The sequence below is a fragment of the Amborella trichopoda genome, chromosome 1 (assembly GCF_054954075.1).
Source record: "Amborella trichopoda isolate Santa Cruz 75 chromosome 1, AtrichopodaSantaCruz75HAP2 v2.0, whole genome shotgun sequence".
Lineage (NCBI taxonomy): Eukaryota > Viridiplantae > Streptophyta > Magnoliopsida > Amborellales > Amborellaceae > Amborella > Amborella trichopoda.
In genome coordinates, this window is record NC_142336.1 from 50,830,248 (window position 1) to 50,852,357 (window position 22,110).

Consider the following 22,110-nt stretch of genomic DNA (forward strand, 5'->3'; position numbering starts at 1 on the left):
TTTTCTTAGTTTTTTTTTTTTTTCTATTTTTTCTTATTTTATTTGGCCTAGCCTAGCTTGGCCGAGCTCTGATAGGGCTAGGGTACGGCTATTTTGCCCCTGTTAGGGTTGACCCGGCCCTATGAGAACTAGGGCCAGACTCAGCCTGTGGCCAGCCCGAATTGGAGCCACTCCTAAGTTCTTTCGAATGTATTTATTCTAAATTTTACCATTCTTATTTTGCTACTCATTCTTATAAATATTTTTGTTATTTTTTTATTGCCTAATGTTCTATCTCATAAAAGCAGGACTAATCTCACAAAAATTATCGCCTCCCATAAGGGCCTTATAGAAATGATCGTGACCCAAAAATCACTAGTTTTACGAAAGTTATCATATGTTCGCCTAATAGTCCGTTCTCATAAAAACATAGCTCGTCTTGCAAAAATTATCGCGATAAATTAATATTATTGGGATTGTATTAAAGTTAACGTCACTCCCCGAAAATATCACAAGAAAAAAACCCAATAAACTGAAATTGTCGGTGATAATCGTGACGATGCTCGAGAGTGTGTCGACGTACCAAAATCTCGTCCTTCTCTAAATAATGTAGAAACGTGCATACATACCATCTCCTTTCGGTCGAAGGAGGGCTCAATTGCTATTAACCCATTGATTTTCAATTGGGGGATGGGAGTGTCCAATTTATTAGGCACATGGTCAAAAGTACAATCATTATAATTTTATATTTGATGGCTCAGATTAATTGTGACATCTTTCTAGAGAAAGTAAATACTCTCATTTAATTAAATAGGGTTATTATGAGACTATTTACTTTTGATGCAAAAGTTACGATTATTCTTAACCAGTAGATATGATATTTAATGGATCAAAATGCGTCACAACATTTGCAAAATCTTGATTCTACTATTGTGCATTGTTAATGTCACATTCCCAAACACTGGATGTTATATCTAACAATCAATAGTAATTGTGACTTCCTTGTACTAAAAAGAAGGGATTTCATTGCATACATTTCCTTTTATAAAAGTCTTTTAAATATTTGGTAGTAGACTCCGATCTAATGATACGTAACATCCAAATTTGGCTGAATTTAATTGAAAATTTCTCAAAAAAAGTATTTAATTATATTTAGTTGATTGGAATATGGAAAAGGTTTCTATAAGGCCGAAACTAACAATCAATTTAGGGCGTATTTCAAAAATTCACTAAAAAAGTTGTTTTGAGGCCCAAAAATCATCCTATTGATCATCTCGACCTCAAGATGTATGGACACAAGAAAAAATGGATTTAAAGTCTTAAAAATAGTATATCTAGTAATACATATTTGAACGATCAATTTTTGAAATTTTCATCATAGATTTGCTTAATCTACACTGCTTTTAAAGTTTTAAATTTTATAATTACCAATAAAAATAAAATTTCAAGCCACCACAAAGATTTCTAGTATTGAAATTGTTTAGGGCCCCGGCTTCTACAAACCACACCCTTGGAAAATTGGCTGCGCATAGCATCCAAAATTTCGAAGAAATTCAACAAAATGGCGTAGAAAACCTAGTATACCACTTTGTGGACGACTTTTCGGTATACTTCGGTTCCATCCCATAGAAACGAAACCGAAATCCAAACCTCGTTTTAAAAATTCGCACGTATTTTTTACGTTATTTGGAAACAGTTGCCGTTTGATCTCAAAATCCAAACCTCGTTTTTACGTTATTCGCAAGTGAGGGTGACGTCCAAAGTCGCTGAACCAGTGGCTGAACCCATTTCCATGGCCTCAAAAAACCCTAGAACTTTCATATCTAATCTCATGTAACAAAACCCTAGCCCAAATTTCCAGCTCATCAGCAAAAAGCCTAGAAAACCCTTTTGTCTCTGCAACTCCTTTAAGAGTTGGGTAAAAAACCCTAGATTGGTCCGCAATGGAGTTTCAGAGGTTTCCAATGGACCCTCAGATAGCTGGAGAGAAAGCAATCTGGGCCGTTGGTTCTGGCTTTGATCTAACTGATGATATTTGGTTGTCAAGATGCAAGCGTGGGCCTTCGGGATTGAGATTGATCAAGATTGAAGAAACCTTGGTTCGAGATATTGATTTACCAGTGGGTGTTATAGTTTCGAATGTTCCTAAATCGATTACCTGTGGCAAAGGAGAGAGGACAAGGTTTTCATCTGATGTTCTTTCTTTTCAGCAGGTAAAATTTCACTTTCATTACACATGCAGAATTTTTTACTTTTTGGTTTAACATATAGTAGTGGATTTTGATTGTCAATTTTGGATTTTTGTTTGACAATATGGGTTGAGTTGCTTTTATAAAGCAAGCTATTCCTTTCAAGTTCGGCCATTTAAACCAATTTCATATTACATAGTGAGTTGACATATGCGAGTGAATTTGGTTGTTGGGTTTAATTTTTTTCTTTTACTTTGTAATTATGGCATGATGTTGGAATTCTATTTTTAAAGCGTGCTATCAATGTGTTTATTCAAGTAAAATGATAAAGAGTAATGAGAAAATAAAAGCGTGTCTATGGGCAAGTCTTAATTTTTTTTAAAATTACACATTTATTAGTGGGTCAACTTTTATAAGTTTAGATTTTGGCATTTTGGCAACAAAGTCAGTTTCAGTTTAATCAGAATTACTTAGTTGTGCATGGCCTCAAGCGTTATAAGAAACTTGGTGAGGTTATCCAGAGAGTGTAACATTAGACACTTTGAATTGTAGATTGCCTTGAAAAGTTGGTTTGAATTAGCCAAGAGAAATTCATTGGGCCATCCACTGTATTTTATCGACAATTTACTAGGACCTGTATAATGTAAGTTATCTTCCCTCCTTTCCAATTTATTTCTATTCTACTTTCTACAATGGCATAGGTGAGCTTTTGTGCTTCATGCTTGTGGGCATGCGTCATTTGAGATCCATGCCTTCAATCCCTCTTTTTATTGACGGGCCTATGGTCAGTATCTGTAGTCTCAATGTGTGTTCAAATGGAAATTAGATAGATAAGGCCTATATGTTTGATTGTATTGAATGGAGTGGATATATCTATGGTGTTCATTCTTGTGCAGATCACCTATAACGACGACTAACTGTACTTGAAGTTTACTGAAACTGGTTATCGTTTACTACACAATAAAGGTACATAGTATGTGATATATCTTTTCACTTTCTGGTTGTTGCTGCAGATGTCAGAGCATTTCAATCGTGATCTGTCTCTTTCGGGTAAAATTCCATCAGGTCTATTCAATGCTATGTTTGGTTTTCCAGGGTGTTGGCAGAAGGATGCAGCTGCTTCACAAATCCTTGCCTTTGATGGGTGGTTCATAACGTTCTACAGTGTTCAACTCACTAAATCACAGTTAACACTATGTGACCATGTTAAGCAACAAGTTCCATCGTCATGGGATCCTGCTGCTTTGGCTGAGTGAGATTCAAAACTTTGTTTTGTCCCAAATGTCTTTACAATTTTTTTCCATCACATGTGTTTGCATTTTGTGCCTTTAAACAGATGATAAGCTTCGATAACAATGATGTGTGTCACATGCGTTTAGGAGAATGAGACATGCCAAATAACTAGACATGCAATTTGATGCTCATGGCATGAATAAAAACAGAGGAAATCTGTGTTGACATGCATGTCTGGAAATTTCCTTTTATTTATTTATTTGAAGACATAATGTGTCTTCTATATGGACATGTGAGGCATAGGACAAGTAAGAAATCGTGTCTGCTTCTCAATACAAATTTCTTCATTGTTAGTTATGCATGTCTGTTGACACTTATGGGTGCTCTTAGTGTTATTAGTTATTTTGGAATTGTGTGCGTTTGATTTAGACCCATATGTTTTATTTTTAAATTATTATTATTAAAAAAATGTTAGGGAAATTATTGGTTCGAACCCTCCACTAGATTGGGGTTTCATATAAAATCATCAGTTTGTTCCATTTCAAGAAGCATGGTGATCTAGGATTAAATTTTGTAAGTGCCATTCCAGTGTTTTAAAATGCAGGATGTGGCCCTGATGCGGTGGGGGGCCGATGCGGCCCGGATGCGGGTGCATCGTGATGATGCGGTCAATAAATGTAAAAAAGTTCTAAAAAATCTAAAAAAAAAGTTAATGCATAAAAAAATATATGAAGGTGATATATGTATTAGTAGGTATTTTAGTTTAATGATTAACTTCAAAACTATTAGCTGTCCGAGATTCTGTATCCAGTTATCCACTATTCCCTGATAGAAACTAGAAACTTGAAACCAGCTTCATAAAGCATTCAACAATCAACAACCATAAGCACAAAGTTGCACCATAAGCACAACCATCAACAACTATAAGTACAAAATAGTGATATTACAAAATACAAACCAAAAGTCAAGCTCAAGAAGAGTTAATAGTTAATAACTTAATACAATCATCCATTTTGAGAGTCAATTTTGAAATTTGAACTTCATTTTTTCAAATATCAATAAAACAAGTCATCTTGAGAGTCGTCATGCGCATCATCATTATCATCCTCGACGGCCTCCATGTATTCTTCTTCATCGGTCTCCTTTGAGTCAGCTTCCTCCTCCTCGACCTTTAAAGCTAATGTGCGAGTTCGACTAGACCCAGCAACTCCTCTACTCCTTTGTGCTTTAGTGTTAGGTTGATCGTCTTCATTAGCCCCTGTTGCTAGCTCGACATCAAGCCATGTAATATCCTCACCCTCAAACACATGCTCTTGTCTTGGATCCATGGTCCACTCACTTATGGAATCACCATCAACTTCATATAATTGAATAGGGTTGAGCTTCGTGCGATTTTCATACCTCTCCCTAAGCCGCTCGTTATACCGCACATAAACCATATCATTCTACTTTTTCTGCACCCACCTAGTTCTTTTTTTTGTATGGAGTTGTGGTAGAAATTTGAAATCAGATAAATTAGATTTTAGATTAGAAATTGAAATTCAAGAAATAAGGATTAAGGAATAAGGAGTAAAGGACTTACATGCTCAAGTGCACTCCAATTGCGCTCACCATGTGAGATTCAACACTCGAATAGCGAGATGTTCTAGATTTGGTGTCTCGCTTCCATATAATGCCCACCATGCAGCTGTATAATATTTTATAATTTAGAATATAGTTAAAAATTAAGGGTAGAAAATAAATAATGGAACTATACATAAAATAAGAGACAAGTAAGATTATTTTTGGGCTTTTGGCCTTTACCTGGATCTGTAGTGTCCTTATTTCGAGTGGCAATATCTCTCCCAAAGTTTCTCAAGGCTAACTTGAACTTAATCAATTCATGGCTCTGGATCTCATCCTGGATATCTTTGTCTGACACCAACCTCTCCAGCACATTTAAGAATCCACCATTTATTACATGATCTGACTCAATGGATGGGTGCTTGTAGTGAAGAGATGGGTTTAGAAAGTAACCGGCTGAATGGAGGGGCCTGTGAAGCTGGGTATCCCATATCCTATCAATAATTTCAAGTATAGCTTTGCGCATATTTTCATCATCCTTTAAAACATCTTTTATTTCAGTTCTTGTCCTAGTCATTGCCTCATGTATGTAGCCCATGGTGGGCTTCGAATCACCATCAACCAGTCGAAGCACTCTCACTAAAGGGCGAGCCACCTCCAATGCAAGAATTATTTGACTCCAAAAAGATGTATTCAGAATAATTTTTTCAGCCTTTCTCCCATCCTTATGCTTTGACCATTTGATTTGACTCCATTGCTCTGAAGCAAACATGGTCCTCAAGGCACTTTTTTGCTTGGCTAGGTTTCGAAGAGTGAGAAATGACAAGGCAAATCTAGTGATACCCGGTCTCACTAATTCTCTCTTTTTTGTAAAAGACCTCATCATGCTTAGGACTATGGTTTGATTGTAAATAAATCCAACAACAAGCATAGCTCTTGAAATCACCCCACTAAATAAAGATGTTGTACCATTTCCTTAAGCATAAGATTAACACAGTGAGCTGCGCAAGGAGTCCAAAACATATGCTTCATTTTCAAAGTCAAGATATGCTCAGCTGCAGCATAGTTGGCACCATTGTCAGTGATAATTTGTACCACATTTTGCTCCCCAACAAAATCGACAATCTCATCCAGCAAGCCACATAAGTATGTACCATCATGTGACTTGTCTGATGCATCAATAGACTTAACAAAAAACGTACCTGTTGGGCAGTTAACCAAAAAATTAATGAATGCCCTTGATTTCCCATCGGACCAACCATCACACATAATAGTGGCCACATATTTCTGGCACCCTTCTCTCTGAGAAATCAAAATTTTATTCACATCAAATACGTCATCCTTCAACAAGGGCTCCCTAACCTCATGTAGTGAAGGAGGAATAAGTCTTGGGCCACATTGCCCAATTGCTTGGACCATGCATGCAAAACTATCCAGAGTTATAGTATTAAAAGGAATGCCGGCCATGTAAATAAACTTTGCAATCCACTTACATACTGACTTCCTTTGTTCTTTCTTATATTTATTTTCAATTATGGTTTGTTTTGTTTTTTTCTTTCTTGCCTGAACCACAATTTCGGGGCTAGGGGTGAAAAAATAATCCATTGGCCCCTTAGAGAGAGGTGTTCTTCTCTCAATACTACCACCAATATTTATAACCCTCTCTCTTGAAGTTGGAGTATGAGTACCTCTTTGCCTCATAGCAACTTCAGACATATCATCATGATCATCATCAACATCATAAAATAATTGCATATCATCACGTAATTCTTTTTTTTTTCTCATTATCTTTTTTCAATCTATCCAAATATTCTCTAATCTCCTTTTTTATATCATCTGTAGCTTGTGGGCATGCTCTTACATTCCCAGAAATTCTTGCTAAATGCTCTTTTTGTCAAAAAATACCACCCATATAAGTATTTCCACAGATCAAGCATATCACACAATTTATATCTTTCGGATTTTTTAGTTTAGCATATTTCCAAGCTGGATCCTTGTTATTAGAAGATTGAGAAGAAGACATTGCCCCAAAAATAAGTATAACAGTATTATTGTACAAGAAGGAATAAAAGTTATCGACTCTGTAAACTATTGCTCGATTTCTTCACGGCCTCTGAAACCCCCAATTTCTTATCACAAATTCACCTTAACATCCCCCAATCAACAATCAAAGGCATCAAATAAACATCCAAGTATCAAACAACTACCAAATCAAAGATTTGGATGAAAAGAAAATTTCCGCCAAATTTGTTTTTCCCCTCGATTTGATGCAAAAAAAGCCACCAAAGTGGTTGGAAATCTTCGTTTAGGGGGTATAATAACCCCTCAAACAGTTTCCCTAAACTTTGGAAGTTCAAAAAGACCATTTTGCCCCTCATCGATAATTTTTTCCGTGGAAAACAGATGCGGGCGATGTGGCCATGATGTGGGATGCGGCCATGATGCGGCTTGATGCGGCGCATATGCGGCCGCATCTGTCAAAAGCGCATATGCGCCAGTTTGCGATGCAGATGCGAGCGCATCCCACATGATGCGGCCGCATTTTAAAACACTGCGCCCTTCTGTAGAACATGATCCCTTTCTTGATATTTTACTCCCAAAACATACCCTTTTGAATATGTGAAGTCCAACTAAGATCAAAGACCTAACCAGTTGAAACTTTCTCTCGTCCTCTCATTCATTCTTTTTGAAGCCATCCTTTTCTCTCGTTCTCGCTGTCATGCTCTCACACTGCAATATATTTTCTCTGTCCAAACCTCTTTATTCTTTTTCGCATAAATCCATCAAGTTTCTACAACTGAGAAGGGGCTTGTATAATTCTTTACTAGGTTTCGCTCTCAAAACACTATTGGGATGGCAGTATGTGGGAGAAAGAGAGTAAGATCTTGTCTTGAAGAAGAAGGGGAGGGTTTTACAGTATGAGAGAGAGAATTTAGAGGGAGGGAGGGAAGGGAGATTTTATCATGGGTTTTAATGGGGAGAAGGGAAGTGTTAGCCTGTGTGTGAGAGAGAAATTGGTGGGCCTTTTAACATTGAAAATGGATAGATGGATTTATCACTACAAAGGGGTTATTTATGGAGAAATAAAGGAAATAGTTTAGGTTTCTATGGAAGGGGTGGGCTGAAATTCTTTTATAACTACCTATGCCATGTGAAACAAATGAAAATCTGATTTTCTAGGGGGGTTTAAATTGATATTTTCCTTTATTTTTATCTATAATTGTATACTCACTTATGCATTGTACAGACTTGTATTGATGTGTTCCAACAAATTGGAAAAATATAACTATATAAGCGAGTGAGATTCATCGACTCCGACTCAGACATATATTCTTATATCATTGTCCTTGACTCCTTGTTTCATAGACATCTTAGTATTCTGCTTGATAAGTTTGCGAGGATATTTAGGAGCTTAGTGTCTTCACTCTGATTTTCTACTAAGACAATGTAGTAGGATTTGTTATTTGTTGAATACATAATTTTGTATTTATAACCTTAAGGGATACAAAATGTTGAGATATCTTAGTTGAACCCATGGAAGCTATCATAGAAAAAGATGCATGTTTGATAGGATTCTTTGTTGATTTAGTTGCAGTTAAAGAATACAAAGACTATGGTGTATGAGCTAGTTTTATGGAAAACTAGAGTTTTATTTCAATTTCTTGGTATATAAGAAAGAGGAAAAATAATGATAAAAGAGACTCCAAAGAAAGTTATACCTAAAAATGCTAGAAACTATTGAGAGTAGTCAGTCTGCAGTTTAGACGTGTCTGTCAGGACTGGGGGGATTCAATGTGCTCTGCACTGTATATTAAATTGACATTTTTATTACTTGTAAAAGCGAACCTCTGTATTTTGGTTAAGCACAATTACTGAGGTGCTCATGGCGGAAAAGGTAATGTACTGAATGAGGGCTTTATATCATGTATCCACCTGCATCACCAGTTTTCCTTGTTTCAATCAAATTTCCAGACATTGGCTTTTCTTGTAATGGCTATTTTTTTGAAGAAATAAAAATCTGGTTAAATTTTTTATATTCAATTGAGGAACACTCACTGTTCTTGTTTCCTTAATCATTGTTTTGCATTACACGTCCTGTACTGTTACATAGGAATTCTCTGTGCCATTGAAAATTGTGGAGTGAATGGTGGGTTTCAGAGAGGGTTCAGCCCTTGTGTCTCTTGTTGGTTTTGAACGTGTACTTAGCTTGCCCTAAATGGTATGGGATTTTTTTTTTTTTCAGGTTTATTGAGAATTATGGTACTCATGTTGTTGTGGGTGTAAAAATGGGAGGCAAGGATGTTGTTAGTATCAAACAGCAGCACAACTCTTCTCTCAAGTCAACCGAAGTGCAGAAAATACTGAAGAAATTAGCTGATGCAAGATTTTCTGATGTCATCCCTGATTCTGATAAGATATCAAGGCAGAAGGTGTGTAGATGTCAAAACTAATGATTTTTTCTAGTGAGTGTTAAAAGTAATAATCTTTAATGAATGAAAATATCCAAGCAGACTACCATAAAGTATGCTCTAAAAGGTGCTAGTTTAGCTGGGCGAATTAAATCTATGCAGCCAGCTACAACCATCAGACAAAGCTACCTGGATTTCTGTTGGACGAAGGCTATGAGGCTTTGGTCCTTTTTGTGATTACATTATATGGACTGTTTTTCAGTGTAAGGCACAATTTTCTCCCATTTCTAGCCATCTATACCCTTATCAACATCCGCAGATGGAAAGGAAGTGTCTTCTAACAAATATAGATGATCTTTTCTTTTTCCAAAAAGAAACTGAGATTTTAACTGATACTTCCAGCATATATGTGCTTTTCTGAAAGATATTGTGCTTGTTTGAGGGCGTGCAGTTCTGTAGCATCTTTTGCAATTTTTTTCCCCCTCACGATAACATGAGGTCAACTTGTCTATTCATGTTATATTCCCTCATGTCTTTGGGTGCCTGTAATTTTGGATGATGAACTGTGGGTGTCAACATTACATACTGTCATCTCTCTCTCTCTCTCTCTCTCTCTCTCTCTCTCTCTTAATATATGTATAACTTATCTTCAGTTGGTTTGTTCTCATTTCCAGGAGTCTCTACTAGGAAATCTGGAGTCTCACTTAATGTTCTCAAACTCTAAAAACAAAGTTGTGTCTCATTCTAAGAAAGAGGTATTTTCTTTTACCATTTTTGGTTGGGTTTGACAAATATTATGGTTTGGAAATTGGTCTTCATTCAAAGGAAATAACAGATTGTACCTTCTATTATTTTGTTGCAGGAAATTGTAAGCATTTCCATTAGAAGGGGAGGAATTGATATAGGTCAAGGTCATACCCAATGGTTAGGCACAATTTCACAAGCACCTGATGTGATATCAATGTCATTGGTGCCAATAGCTTCTCTCTTGCATGGTATCTCAGGCAGTGGATTTCTCACTCATGCAGTAAACTTGTACCTTCGTTGTGAGTACAAATACAGAGCTTAAATGGTATTTTATGCGGTATTTGGCTTTGTCCCTGTTAGTGTAGATAATCTCAGGAGAAAACACTTTAAAACACTCATGAGCAAATATCTATGGCATTCGCTCTTTACTCATCATTATCAAACGGTCACGATTGTCTGAAAGTGTTTGAATTTTAATAATTTTTCAACAAATCAGATTAACTTGAAATTTTGTGGATGTGTGCCTTAGTAAGGTGCACCTAAATAAAATATAAAAAATAATCTAATTAATAAAAATGGCCAAATTACCCCAATGAATATTTTAGAGGTATTTTTGTAATTTTATTTTTTGAGAATTATTTATTATCAAATATTTTTATTTGGGTGAAAATTGGTTAGTTGTATTCACGCTCCAAATTTTAGATGAATCTGATTTACAAAAAATTATTAAAATTCAAATGCTATTAGGCAACGAATGATGGATTTTGGATAGTGACGAGCTATGAGCGAAATACTGTAAAAATTCCCTCATGAGTGTTTGCAAGTGTTTTCCTATGTGTATGTATATGTGGACAAACATACATACACACAAATAGCGCGCGTGCACACACACACACACACACACACACACACACACACACACACATATATATATATATATATATATACACATTCAGTTGAGGCTAGCTTTTCTATTAAAGTTGAGATTGTATCATATATTTCATCAGTTCCATTATTTTTTAGGGCGCGTTGGACACGTGCAATTTATGTGCGAGGAAGGGAGTCTCCCATTTATTATGGAAGGCCTTGCTTTCATCATTTTTGATGGAAGGACAGCCTTCCAAAAAATGGGCTTGTTTTAACATTAAAAAAGAGGCGTGTTGAAGGGCGTAGAATGCCACCCTTCCAAACCTCCTTGCTATCAAATGTGGAAGTGGGATGTTCCACTCCCACTTACAAAAGCTCTCGGTTATCAAACGTGCCCGTATAGAGAAATACGGAATGGTTATGAGGAAATAGCATGGCATTCGTCCAAATGAACTGGAAATAAAAATGGAAAAAAACAAATAGTCCCATTGGAGCCATCATCATCTGATAAATCCATAGATGGTAATGGAGAAAGAGTGTGACCACCAGAACTGTACATGACATCAGTAGTGGTCCCACTCCGAGTAACATCCATCATTTCATTGGATAATGATGACCCAATTTGGTTATGATATTTCATTGTCCACTGGAATACATTGTGCTTTCCCTCTCGAAAATTGCTAAGTAAGGATCAAACAAGCACACATACATGCATCTTTCTTTGTATTAATCAGTAGTATCAGGTGTTAGGAGGAATTTCAAGTGCATTATTCATATGTTGATGAAATTTCAAGTACGCTGTTGATGAAATTGCTGATCCAACAATGAATTCAGATAAACCGCCCATTGAAGAACTCCGTTATTTCTTGGAGTTCCAGGTACCACGACAATGGGCTCCAACATTTGGAGAGCTCCCTCTTGGGCCTCAGTGCAGGCAGACCGGATTGCCACATCTCCAGTTCTCCTTTATGGGTCCCAAGCTTTTTGTCAATACCATGAATGTGAGTACCTCATGCTCATTTGCTTGTGAATAGGTTTCTTCATCAGTTTAATTTGTAATGGAGTTGTAAGGTATTTGCAGAAATCTGTTTCTTTAATAGATTGTGTTACATGTTCTATAGAGAAATGGAAACCATGAGCCTGAAATTGGTAATGGTGAAATGGTCCTGTAACCCTCCACTGTAATAATTATGCCACAAAAGATCAAGGGAGAACATAGTGGGAGGTCTCTGTTATACTCTAGTGCATTGGCTGTTTTACCCTGTGTGATTTCTTGTGCGCCCTTGCTAAGCACTTTCAGAAGTTCTCTCTTCCTCTCTACACACATGCACAAGTCATATGAACAAATGCAGGTGAAATAACAAAACTGTTCGGTGTCATTTTTCACAGACTGATCTCTCTCTCCTCCACACAAATCTTGTTCCATTCACAGGTCGATGTAGGAAAATTCCCGGTCACTGGCATCCGCCTCTACCTCGAAGGAAGGAAGGGCAATCAACTTGCAATCCACCTCCAACATCTCTCCTCTCTCCCCAAAATCCTCCAAGTCTTTGATGAGCAGGCCCGCGAACCTGCCCCGCCCAAGCCCAATTACTTTGAACCCCTCAAATCCACCTGCTTTTCTCACATATACACTGCCCCCGTACAACATCAAGGTGGCCTCATCGATGATAATTCGGCTCCCATAGTCACGAGTGCACGATTAGAGGTGAGCCCAAAGAGGGCTCTATTCTTGAGATTGGGCTTCTCTGTTGTGGGTTCTGCTAAGATCCGACGGTCAGAATGGGAAGGGACCTCAATGGGTCCCCCTCAGAGATCAGGGGCTCTTTCGTCAATGTTGGGTCTGGGGCGCCTGGGTCCCTCTGAGAGGGTTGAGAAGGTGGAATTGAACTCGGCTGTGTTCCCGAGGGCACCACGAGGCCCAATGCAGACCTCGGGGGTTTTGAAGTTTGTGGACGTTTCAGAGATGGTGAGGGGGCCGGAGAGCTTGCCGGGATATTGGGTGGTGAGTGGTGCTAAATTGTGTGTCGAGGGGGGGAGGATATCGATGCGGGTTAAGTACTCATTGTTGACGATAATGGAAGGGGAGGATACCTAAAGAGAACAGAGACTTGCAACAGAAGTCTGAATTAGACGAGTGCGCACGTCTAACCAATGGCCTAGGTATTTGGAGAGTTGATGAATTCTTGTATAATGTCTTGAGCACCCGTTCCGCTCCCTTGTGGGAGCGTGCTGTGTATATACTCCACTGGGTGAAAGACCTGCTCAGGAGAATATTTTTTATGTGGAATTTTGGAATGCTCATCACTAGATGCGTATTCCCAAACAGAAAAAATTGGGATTTCAATTTCCTATATGCTTCGGTTTGATTGTCGGAAACTTGGACATTCTCTATTCAATATGAGGGTGTTATTTATTTATTCTATGCACTTATAGGGTGAGCATGACTTTTTTTTTTGGAATTGGTTGCTTGATTGAAGAGATTATATCCCAAAATTTTGAAATCCCAAGAATGATCTTCAATAGGGTTTTTACCTTGGGGAGAGTCTCCGAAATACTAGAATCTTTCGACTAATGTGTTATATCAATGTTCCTGTTGAGAGATGAGATGAAAAGGAAAGATAGGGTGTTATTCCATTATGGAAGAGACTTGTTATAGTGCGTCGGTCCATGATATATGTGCTGACTGTATAATTGGATGGTGCAGATCAGACACTGGAAGCCCAGGTTCCCCTCTTTAGTCTCTATTTAGCTTGCCCTCTCAATAACCTCACTCTCTGTTTCTCTCTAACCTCCTCCATCCAACCCCACTCTGTGAACATCCTCTCTATCAGTCTCTACCTCTCAAAATTAGCCTGCTTCTGTGTCTCGCTAACCTCTGCTCTATTAAACAACCCACCCCCAGCCCCCTCTATTTAAACATCCTCTCTATCGATCTCTGTTTCCATCTCTAAAACTTAAAACCTCTTCAGAAGATCGATCTTCATGGGATAGATTTTTGACCTATGTTTCCTCTGATATATACTCTGGTGTCATGCAACCCTTGTTCCTAGATACTCAACCTCTTTGTTCTTTTTAGGCCTAAGTTTTGCAATTTCTTCATCTATGATTTTGCTGGAAACATAAAGAAAAGCAACCCAGGAACAGAGAGATGTAAGAAAAGTTAGTCCAACTCATAATCTGAGTCTTCTGACTTAATCCTTGATTTTCATTCCAATTTCACAAGTGAAATTTGATGAAGGAAAAAAAGATTTTGGACTCTTAAAATTAGTGAGGAATTCTATGGTTGGGGGGGAGGTGAAAGCAGTGTATTTTAAAATAGTGGAAGCAGTGCAAACCCTTTATTTTTCCCATTTCAAATGAATTATTGCCACTGCTTGGAGTTAAGTAATCCATCCATACACGTCCTTTATTTGTTGAGGAGGTGAAAATAGTTTCCGACTTGGGCAAAGAAAATTGGTTTCCTCTTTTCCGGGATCAAAATGTATATTTAACCCTATATTTAATGGAATGTATACAATGTGACTCGCTCATATCAACATAAAAAGAAACAGAAACTTGAATTCACACCCTAGAAATGGCTGAAAAAAAGACACCATAATAGCAAAAGACAAACATCCATTTTTTTGAATGGACGAGATTCATTGTTCATGAATTAAATAATTTATGCTTTTTTTAATTATTCCTATGGCGAATCTAAAGTGCTTCCCAAAATTTTGAGACGAGGCAAATCTTTCGAAGTTTAAGTTGTTGCAATGTTTAAAATAACGGATATGTGGGGCGGATCGTCCACCCCAATCCTAGTTCGGATAGGCTGGATTGGCGATTTTGATGGTTTTCGAATTGTTTGGATAAGTGATCTAAAAATAAAATCTTAAGATAAAATAAATAAAAAAATTAAAATAGAGGTTCATGGGTGGGAATTGGAGGACCACATAAAACATTAGATAAGCTTCAAACAAAAATAAAAAAGAAGAAGAGGAAAAGATGATTCAGGGGAACTGGCCCAGCAGCCATACCATTATGGAACTGATTTAGTCCCAATTGATTTTGTATCCGGATTGACAATCCGGATTAGAAATCATCGGGTTTTGAAACACTGGTTTGCTGTACAAATGGATCGGTTGAGGAGGAAAATGTGTTACTCTTTTAAATCCTAGCATATATGGGCACATATACTATACTCTCGCGAAAGCACAAAAGGTTAGGGGAGGAATTTTTCAATTTGAAAATTTGGGAACAACTTAAGAATTGATTATTTTCAAAAAAATTGGCGGTCTAAATAATATATTATAAGATGCTCTATTTCCAAGACTTGAAATCTATTTTTTCTCATGTACATAAATGTTGAGCTTGTGATGATCTAATTGAAGTTTTTTCAACATCGAAACAATGAATATAAAAGGGGCAACTTAATTTGATTGTTCAAGCCCTTTTCCTTATATAAACTTTTTCCTTTAAACCTTGTACAAACCTCACCCTTTTTTTAAATCTGGATTTTACGAGGATATGCGTGTAAGTTTCTCAAAATACATTCTTTCCCTTATATTATTAGGACCATTAATTATAGGGTGTGGTTTCTATAAAGTTGCAACCTTAAACAATCCAATTAAGCTTCCACATTCTATCATAACATGTACTTTTGGGATAAAAAATTCTCTATTTTTACATCTAATTATAAAGGGGAAAAGTTTATATAGAGCCTAGGCTCTGAACAATCAAATTAGAGCCTACCTCAAAAATTTCACTAGATGAGGTTGTTTTGATACCCAAATAATATCAAATTGATCATCTCGACATCAAGATGCATGGATATGAGAAAAAAAATGATTGTCAAGTTTTGGAAATAGTGCATCTTGTATCGCATTTTTTTACCATCAATTTTCAAGGTGGGCTCAAATTTGATTGTTTAGAGCCTCGACTCTATACAAATCACACCCATTATAAAATTTTAACTCCAAAAATAGTTAAAATCAAGTAGATCAATGCATATGAAAATCTTGAACATGGACAGTCTAGATAATGTTTTGCAAGATACATTACTTCTAAGACTATTTTTTTTTTCATATTCATGTTTTCAAACATCAAATTTGATCCTACCTCAAAAAGTTCACTAGAAGAGGGTTGTTTTGGTGCCCAAGTATCTTCAAATTGATCATTTCAACATTAAGATGTATGGACATGAGAAAAAAAAATAGATTTCAAGTTTTAGAAATAATGTATTTTGTAACACATTTTTAAACGGTCAACACTATTTTTGAAGCTTTGAACTTTATAAATCAATATAAAAATATATTTTAAGGCTATCACAAAGATTTCCGGTAGTGAAACTACATCACTCGCACTATTTGAAGGTAGGCTCTAATTTAATTGTTTAGAGCCTAGGCTCTATACAAATCGCACCCTTATATAAATACTCCTTAGAAAGTCGAGCAGGGGCCTTTTAGTCATCTTGTCCCTTAACAATTTTCCCACCCAACGGATAAGCACCCTGAAGAAGGGCACGGTCTGGTCTCTGTTACAACGCTGAAAGAGAGAGTGATAATGGCGATTTGTTCAGTATCTTCAGTTTTTACCCTTTTCTGCAATACCAAACCCTCTTCCACCACAAACCCATCCACTCTTTCTTTTTGTAGCCTCAATTTCTCTAAGAACATATGTGAAAACGGCATAATTCGAGGTAACCTTGGAATTTTCCTTCTATATTTGGTCTGATTTTTATGTGCTCTCTGCTTTCATTCTTAGCTTTTTCCCATGTTTTTACTCTCTCTCTCTCAAAATATCCATTTAGTGTTTCTGTAGCCTAGATGAATCTTTTTGTTTTTTTTGGCAATGTTAATGAATGTTGTGAAGTGTTTGTACTTCTTTTATGTCGTTCATGAATTCATTGGCACGAAAAAATAAATGAATAGGGTTTTTGAACCTGAATGTATCATTATTTAAAGGGTGCGGTATGCATAAGGTATCAGCTCTAAATAATCCAAGTAAAGCACACCTCTAAACCTTGGTGTCAAAATTTTTAACGATGACATAAAAATGTGTTTCACATCTAATTATGGTGCAAATCTACAAACGCACTAAAATCTTGGCATGCTACAAGATGTGTCGTTTTTAGGACTGGAAATTCCTTTTTTTTTTTCGTTCATATCCATACATTTGAGGATTTTTCTACAACATCTTCCAATGAATTTTTTTCAGGGGTGCCTTACTTCTACAATATAGGGTTGATACCTTATATGAACTTTATTCCTCATTTTGGCAAAAATAAAATTATCATGATTTAAATGAGCACGAAACTTCTGTTATACTTTTTCCGAAGAGGTGTTCTATTTCTTCTCATCTGTTTGGCTTTTCCCGAGTACATAGTACTGTATTCTCTCAACTTTAACAAAGAAAAACTTTCATGTAATTCCCAATTTGAATTTAGGGGGTCACACATATGGGGCAATTAAGATGGCTCCTCGAAAGTCTATTGTTTGTGAGGCCACAAGTGGAAAGAAACCTGATTCGGCTGAAAAAAGAGCTCGCCAGGCTGAGAAGAGGCGCATACGTAACAAGTCTCGAAAGTCTGAAATTAAGACTCGGATGAAGAAGGTATATTGATCTCTATTTTGCCATTTTATGATTTTGTAGGCTTAATTAGACTGTTAAAGAATGGCAACATTTGAAATTTTTTGAATTTAAGATGTTTTAAATCCACAAATGAGAAATTTTTATTGGGTTCATGTGGTAAACTTAGAGTAGATTCACATTTGTGATCTGTTATTTTGTATCTCCTATGATGGGCTTCGTCGTACTCATTATATCCCATGGAATACTGTTTGGTAGAAACTTTTAAATTGGAAGTTTTCTGGAATGTGGATTGATGTTCAATCTTTGATGCTTTTAATCCTTACTTGAAATCATGGAGCTCGTTATTTGGGCTCTGGATGTGTTTAGGTGAAGCTATATATCATGGCTTTATTTGGACTAGCACTTGAAAGTTTATTTTGGTTATCAGTTCTATGGTGATCATATGTATGGGTGCTGAATTACATATTTTTAATTCAGGTTATATTTCCTCGTTCTTGTTTAAATCTTTTAGGCAGTTGCATAGGCTCCCATCCCAAGAATTTATTTCTTTTGTGCTATAGGCAATAATGGAGGATGGTACTCGAAGGGAAACACTGATTACCCTTAAATTTGCTGGTTAAAATATTGGATTATTTTCTCTTATGGGATGTGCCATTTTGTTGGAGGCTAGTGACTGAGGCCTGCCTTATTTTGTTTTTTGGGTATTAATTTCCCTTGTAAAAGGAAAGACATTCAGCGATTCCAAGGTAGGTTGATAATATGGTGGCATATAATCCTATGGTTTCAAACCATTCTTATTCACACTCTACATTTGCTGGTCTATCAGCAATATCTTTTACGTTTTTAGAATCATGGGTCCATCCTTAGTACATGAGTTTGAAAAGAAGTTTCCATTCTCCAAAAACAGTGATCTTGACAAGTAAGCTTATTTTCTTGCAAAAAAATTCCCTAATTAGCCTACATTATAAATAGTAAAAGTTCTAACATACATGTCCTGTTGCTAACCATATTTGCATTGGACCAATGTTTGGATTGGGATCCAATAATATAGAAATTATGCCTTCTCTATTTCCATCCCAAACTTGACTTCCAATCATGATGTATATACGAAATGCTACTTAATTTCAATTTCCATTTGGCTGGTAAAGCATGCCATAGTCATATTCTTAATGGCAAGGCCTCCATTCTCCTTGTGCTAACATCCCTTCTTTTATTGCTAGGTGAAATCTATTTCCTTGTGATCTGCCCTGTGCAGTAACTCCATCAAATGATTACTAACCACTTCAGTAATCTTAAAGAGTGACGTTCAGGAATAGGGAGGTTTGGTGATGCGGCTTCACTGATGGTAATGGGACACCTGAAGGACATAACTACTTTTCTATCCTCCTAGTTTACTGATTACAGACTTAGACTCTAAAATCAGATCCCACACCTTAATCCTTGAGTCTCCACATGGAAGGGAGACCCTAAGTTGTGGATTTGTTGTTGGGGTGGTGGGGCTCAATCACTTTGTCAAGTATGGTTGACATCCCCAGTGTTCCTATTCCCCATCCTAACACCCATATCTTTCTCTTTTGGGAGCTGTATCAACCTTGAATGATTCCAATTGAAATCATAAGGCTATGTAGGTAAACTTCCAAAAAACAATACTAAACAAAAAAAAAAAAAGAACTAAAATTAGGCCATATTCAATCAATGCCAAAAATAAGTAAAGTTAGGTCATGTTCAATCAATGCCCGTCGAAGCAATTATTTAATCTACAAATTTGGAGGTAGGAGAGATTTGACATCCCTAGGGTGAATCCCTCATCGCATGCCAAGTCTGACCTTTTTGCTTAAGGTCTTTGTTATAACGGTGAATAAAAATGGTGATTACAGATCCCATTCTCCTGAGCCTATTGTAAACAATTCTTTGGGGTGGGTCATTTATCATGATCAAGAACGATGCTATGGGTGTGCATGTCTCTTTGCACTCAATGAGTGCACCAAATTGACAGGTTTTGGCATGGAATCCTTTATAACATCTTGATTAACAAGGTCTTCTTTTGAATGAAGTGGGTTCTGTAGCTTAGGCTAGTGTGATGGCAGGCTAGAAAACGATAATGGCTTGTGTTTATGGGGGGCTTCAGTTATGACGAGTTGGAAAATAAGAAAGAAAAAATTATTCGGTATACGAAATTGGAGGGTTAATTTTTGAACGGATAAGTGGTATGGAAAATAATAAAAATAAATTATTTGGCACGTCCACCTTCTATTTCCTTAACTTCTTTAGGGTGTTGGGTAATGAGTTGTTTCCAAACGATTGATCTTGTTGGTTTGGATTTGAGATGTAAATGATAAAGTGCCCTCAGAACTTACAATCATGATATATGAATAGTATGCATAGAGGTCAAACTGTTCTCTCATGTCTTTGATTTTGTCATTGTCCCTTTGCAGAATTGGAAATTTAGAATTTGTCCATCAGATTTTGGAGTCCATGAGTTATCCTAGGGCCGGAATTTAGTCATGTTATTCTTTAAAGGTGTAAGATTTTACTCACTTCGTTTCTGAAAGGGGAAGTTGTTAATATGTATTCAACTTTGTAGTTGTCATTTCTGCCCTATATTTCCTTGTAACCTAGGAAAATCACATCATATTTATATGGTTTTACGCAAACTTTGTGTGAACAAAGGTTTTTTGATCCTTACAATAGTAATTGTAGTGTTTCTAAAGAACAAACCAGTTTCTGAATTTGACTCTTTCTTTTTGAGGCAATTGCTGTAATTTCTAATGAGAACTTGTATAGGGCACCCTAGGCTCCTTGTATATGCACCCGTCTGTGGGTAGCCTATTTTTTGGGCGGAACCCATGTGTGGGTATCCAGACCCTCATTTTCTTTGTGCTTCTTTTAGTTAATATAGAGTTAACATATTAAAAAAAAAAGAGAATTTTTTATAAGCATGATGCAAGTGGAAAGAACTACGGTTAATGGAACCCTTTCATTTTCTTGAGCAAGAATCGTAATTCATTTTTTTTATTTCAATTCAATTCTTATTTATTTTATAATAGGTTTTTGATGCTCTCGATGAGTTAAAAAAGAAGACTGAAGCTCAGGCAGACGAGATCCTCCCCGTTGAGAAATTGATTGCTGAGGCCTATTCCGCCATTGATAAGGCAGTTCAAAAAGGCACCCTGCACAGGAACACTGGTGCCCACCGCAAGTCCAGGCTCGCGAGGAGAAAGAAAGCTGTGGAAATCCATCATGCTTGGTACACGCCCCAGCCTGTTGATGCTTAAAAAACTGTAGTGTATGTACATTTAGAATTCACTAAAACTAAGATTGATGTCAGTCGCTTTTTTATCTCCGGTTCTTGTCTGTAGCACTTTTTAATTGATTGAGAGCTTTTTTAAGTGTTTTGTTTTTGCGGTGTTTTGGAGTGGAGAGGAGATTTTGCTTACTCATTTGAGAAATAGGGGACACTGGGGTTTGCATTTTGAGCCAAGAATCGGTGAACTTCTTAAAATAGGAAAACTGGTTGGGTGATTGGCTCAATTTATGAAATCGGTGTTTCGATCCGAACTTTGAAGCAAAAGGTTCCATTTTCTAAGTTCTTTAAAAAACTTTTCACTTGAATTCTAGTCATTCTTGTGTACGGGTCGGGGCTCCATATGCGCGGTGAGTCGGCCAATAATTTGGGATGTGCATCTCGTCCTGAATCCCTCTTGGCAGGCAAATTCATGAGTAGCCCAACTCACTCACCAAGGTCCAATGGTTGCTTTCTTTTCTTTTTTTTTCCTTTTGTAGACCAATCTTAAGCCTACAAATAAATATATTCAATAATTTGGGACATGTTTCAAGTCCCATGTCCCTAGCATTCCACTCACTCTGGTGTCCCCTTTCGCGCACTAAAATTCTTCCTAAGGGTTATAGTAAACTTTTTATCCTAACAATATAAACTTAAAATATTTTCCTATCAATGTAAACCTTATTTTATTTTTCATCCCATTCCGTACCATTTACAGATCCGTAGTTGCGCACACATACGCAGATAATACGGATTCAGAGAATTATGTGGGTTCTCTTTAAACGAGAGAGTGAATACAAATATGATTTAGGGAAAGCTTTATGTACTTTTCCTATGGTATATAAGTTATATGATTAACCTTTCATCCAGTCAAATTTAGATCAAATGAACAATTAATTTTTTTTATCTGGATTTGACATCTTAGAATATTTTATTTTAATTTTTTTACAAATTATATGAAAATGATATTTGGTACATGCCATCATCTCAATGCATTTAAAAAAAATATAAAAATAATCCTAATAAAGTAAAATAATTAAAATACCATTGAAAGTTTCAGGGTATTTTGATTCTTTTATTTTATTAAAAACATTTTTTATATTTTTTGCATGTGCGAGTTTAAAAGAGGAGACGGCACCACATCAAAATGTTCTGTAGAAAAAAATTAAAACTAAAATAATGTAGAGGCATGACATGGTGATTGCAGGATTTTATACTATATAAATATAAAAACCTTTCCCATATGATTGACCACCTTAAAAACCCT

At 36.6% G+C, this 22,110-nt stretch overlaps 2 protein-coding genes across 5 annotated transcripts; both read left to right on the forward strand.

Moving 5' to 3' along the window:
• Positions 1-1,715: 1,715 nt before the first annotated feature.
• On the forward strand, positions 1,716-13,407 carry LOC18448934 (MACPF domain-containing protein NSL1). 4 transcript variants are annotated; one of them, XM_088871009.1, is made up of 9 exons: positions 1,716-2,192; positions 2,721-2,811; positions 3,065-3,134; positions 3,264-3,420; positions 9,208-9,394; positions 10,048-10,128; positions 10,236-10,419; positions 11,822-11,988; positions 12,420-13,407. In XM_088871009.1, exons 5-9 carry the CDS (start codon positions 9,251-9,253, stop codon positions 13,083-13,085), a joined length of 1,242 nt encoding a protein of 413 aa, XP_088727135.1. In that variant the 5' UTR covers positions 1,716-2,192; positions 2,721-2,811; positions 3,065-3,134; positions 3,264-3,420; positions 9,208-9,250; the 3' UTR covers positions 13,086-13,407. The 4 variants fall into 4 exon arrangements, with proteins under 4 accessions (XP_088727135.1, XP_088727136.1, XP_006859050.2 ...); XM_088871010.1 differs by lacking the exon at positions 2,721-2,811; XM_006858988.4 differs by lacking the exons at positions 2,721-2,811; positions 3,065-3,134 and having other exon boundaries at positions 3,182-3,420.
• A 3,005-nt stretch (positions 13,408-16,412) lies between these two features.
• PRPS20 (chloroplast 30S ribosomal protein S20) lies at positions 16,413-20,961 on the forward strand. The gene is made up of 3 exons (XM_006858989.4): positions 16,413-16,667; positions 17,415-17,581; positions 20,608-20,961. Exons 1-3 carry the CDS (start codon positions 16,532-16,534, stop codon positions 20,833-20,835), a joined length of 531 nt encoding a protein of 176 aa, XP_006859051.3. The 5' UTR covers positions 16,413-16,531; the 3' UTR covers positions 20,836-20,961.
• Positions 20,962-22,110: the final 1,149 nt, after the last annotated feature.

What these genes read in the sequence shown, in the direction of transcription:
- LOC18448934 (XM_006858988.4), top strand. Translation starts at nt 1,923, where the DNA reads ATGGAGTTTCAGAGGTTTCCAATGGACCCTCAGATAGCTGGAGAGAAA. An exon ending in GATCCTGCTGCTTTGGCTGA is followed by an intron (nt 3,421 to 9,207) that starts GTGAGATTCAAA and finishes TTTTTTTTTCAG; the next exon opens with GTTTATTGAGAATTATGGTA. An exon ending in TGTCTCATTCTAAGAAAGAG is followed by an intron (nt 10,129 to 10,235) that starts GTATTTTCTTTT and finishes ATTTTGTTGCAG; the next exon opens with GAAATTGTAAGCATTTCCAT.
- PRPS20 (XM_006858989.4), top strand. Translation starts at nt 16,532, where the DNA reads ATGGCGATTTGTTCAGTATCTTCAGTTTTTACCCTTTTCTGCAATACC. An exon ending in TGAAAACGGCATAATTCGAG is followed by an intron (nt 16,668 to 17,414) that starts GTAACCTTGGAA and finishes ATTTGAATTTAG; the next exon opens with GGGGTCACACATATGGGGCA. An exon ending in TTAAGACTCGGATGAAGAAG is followed by an intron (nt 17,582 to 20,607) that starts GTATATTGATCT and finishes ATTTTATAATAG; the next exon opens with GTTTTTGATGCTCTCGATGA.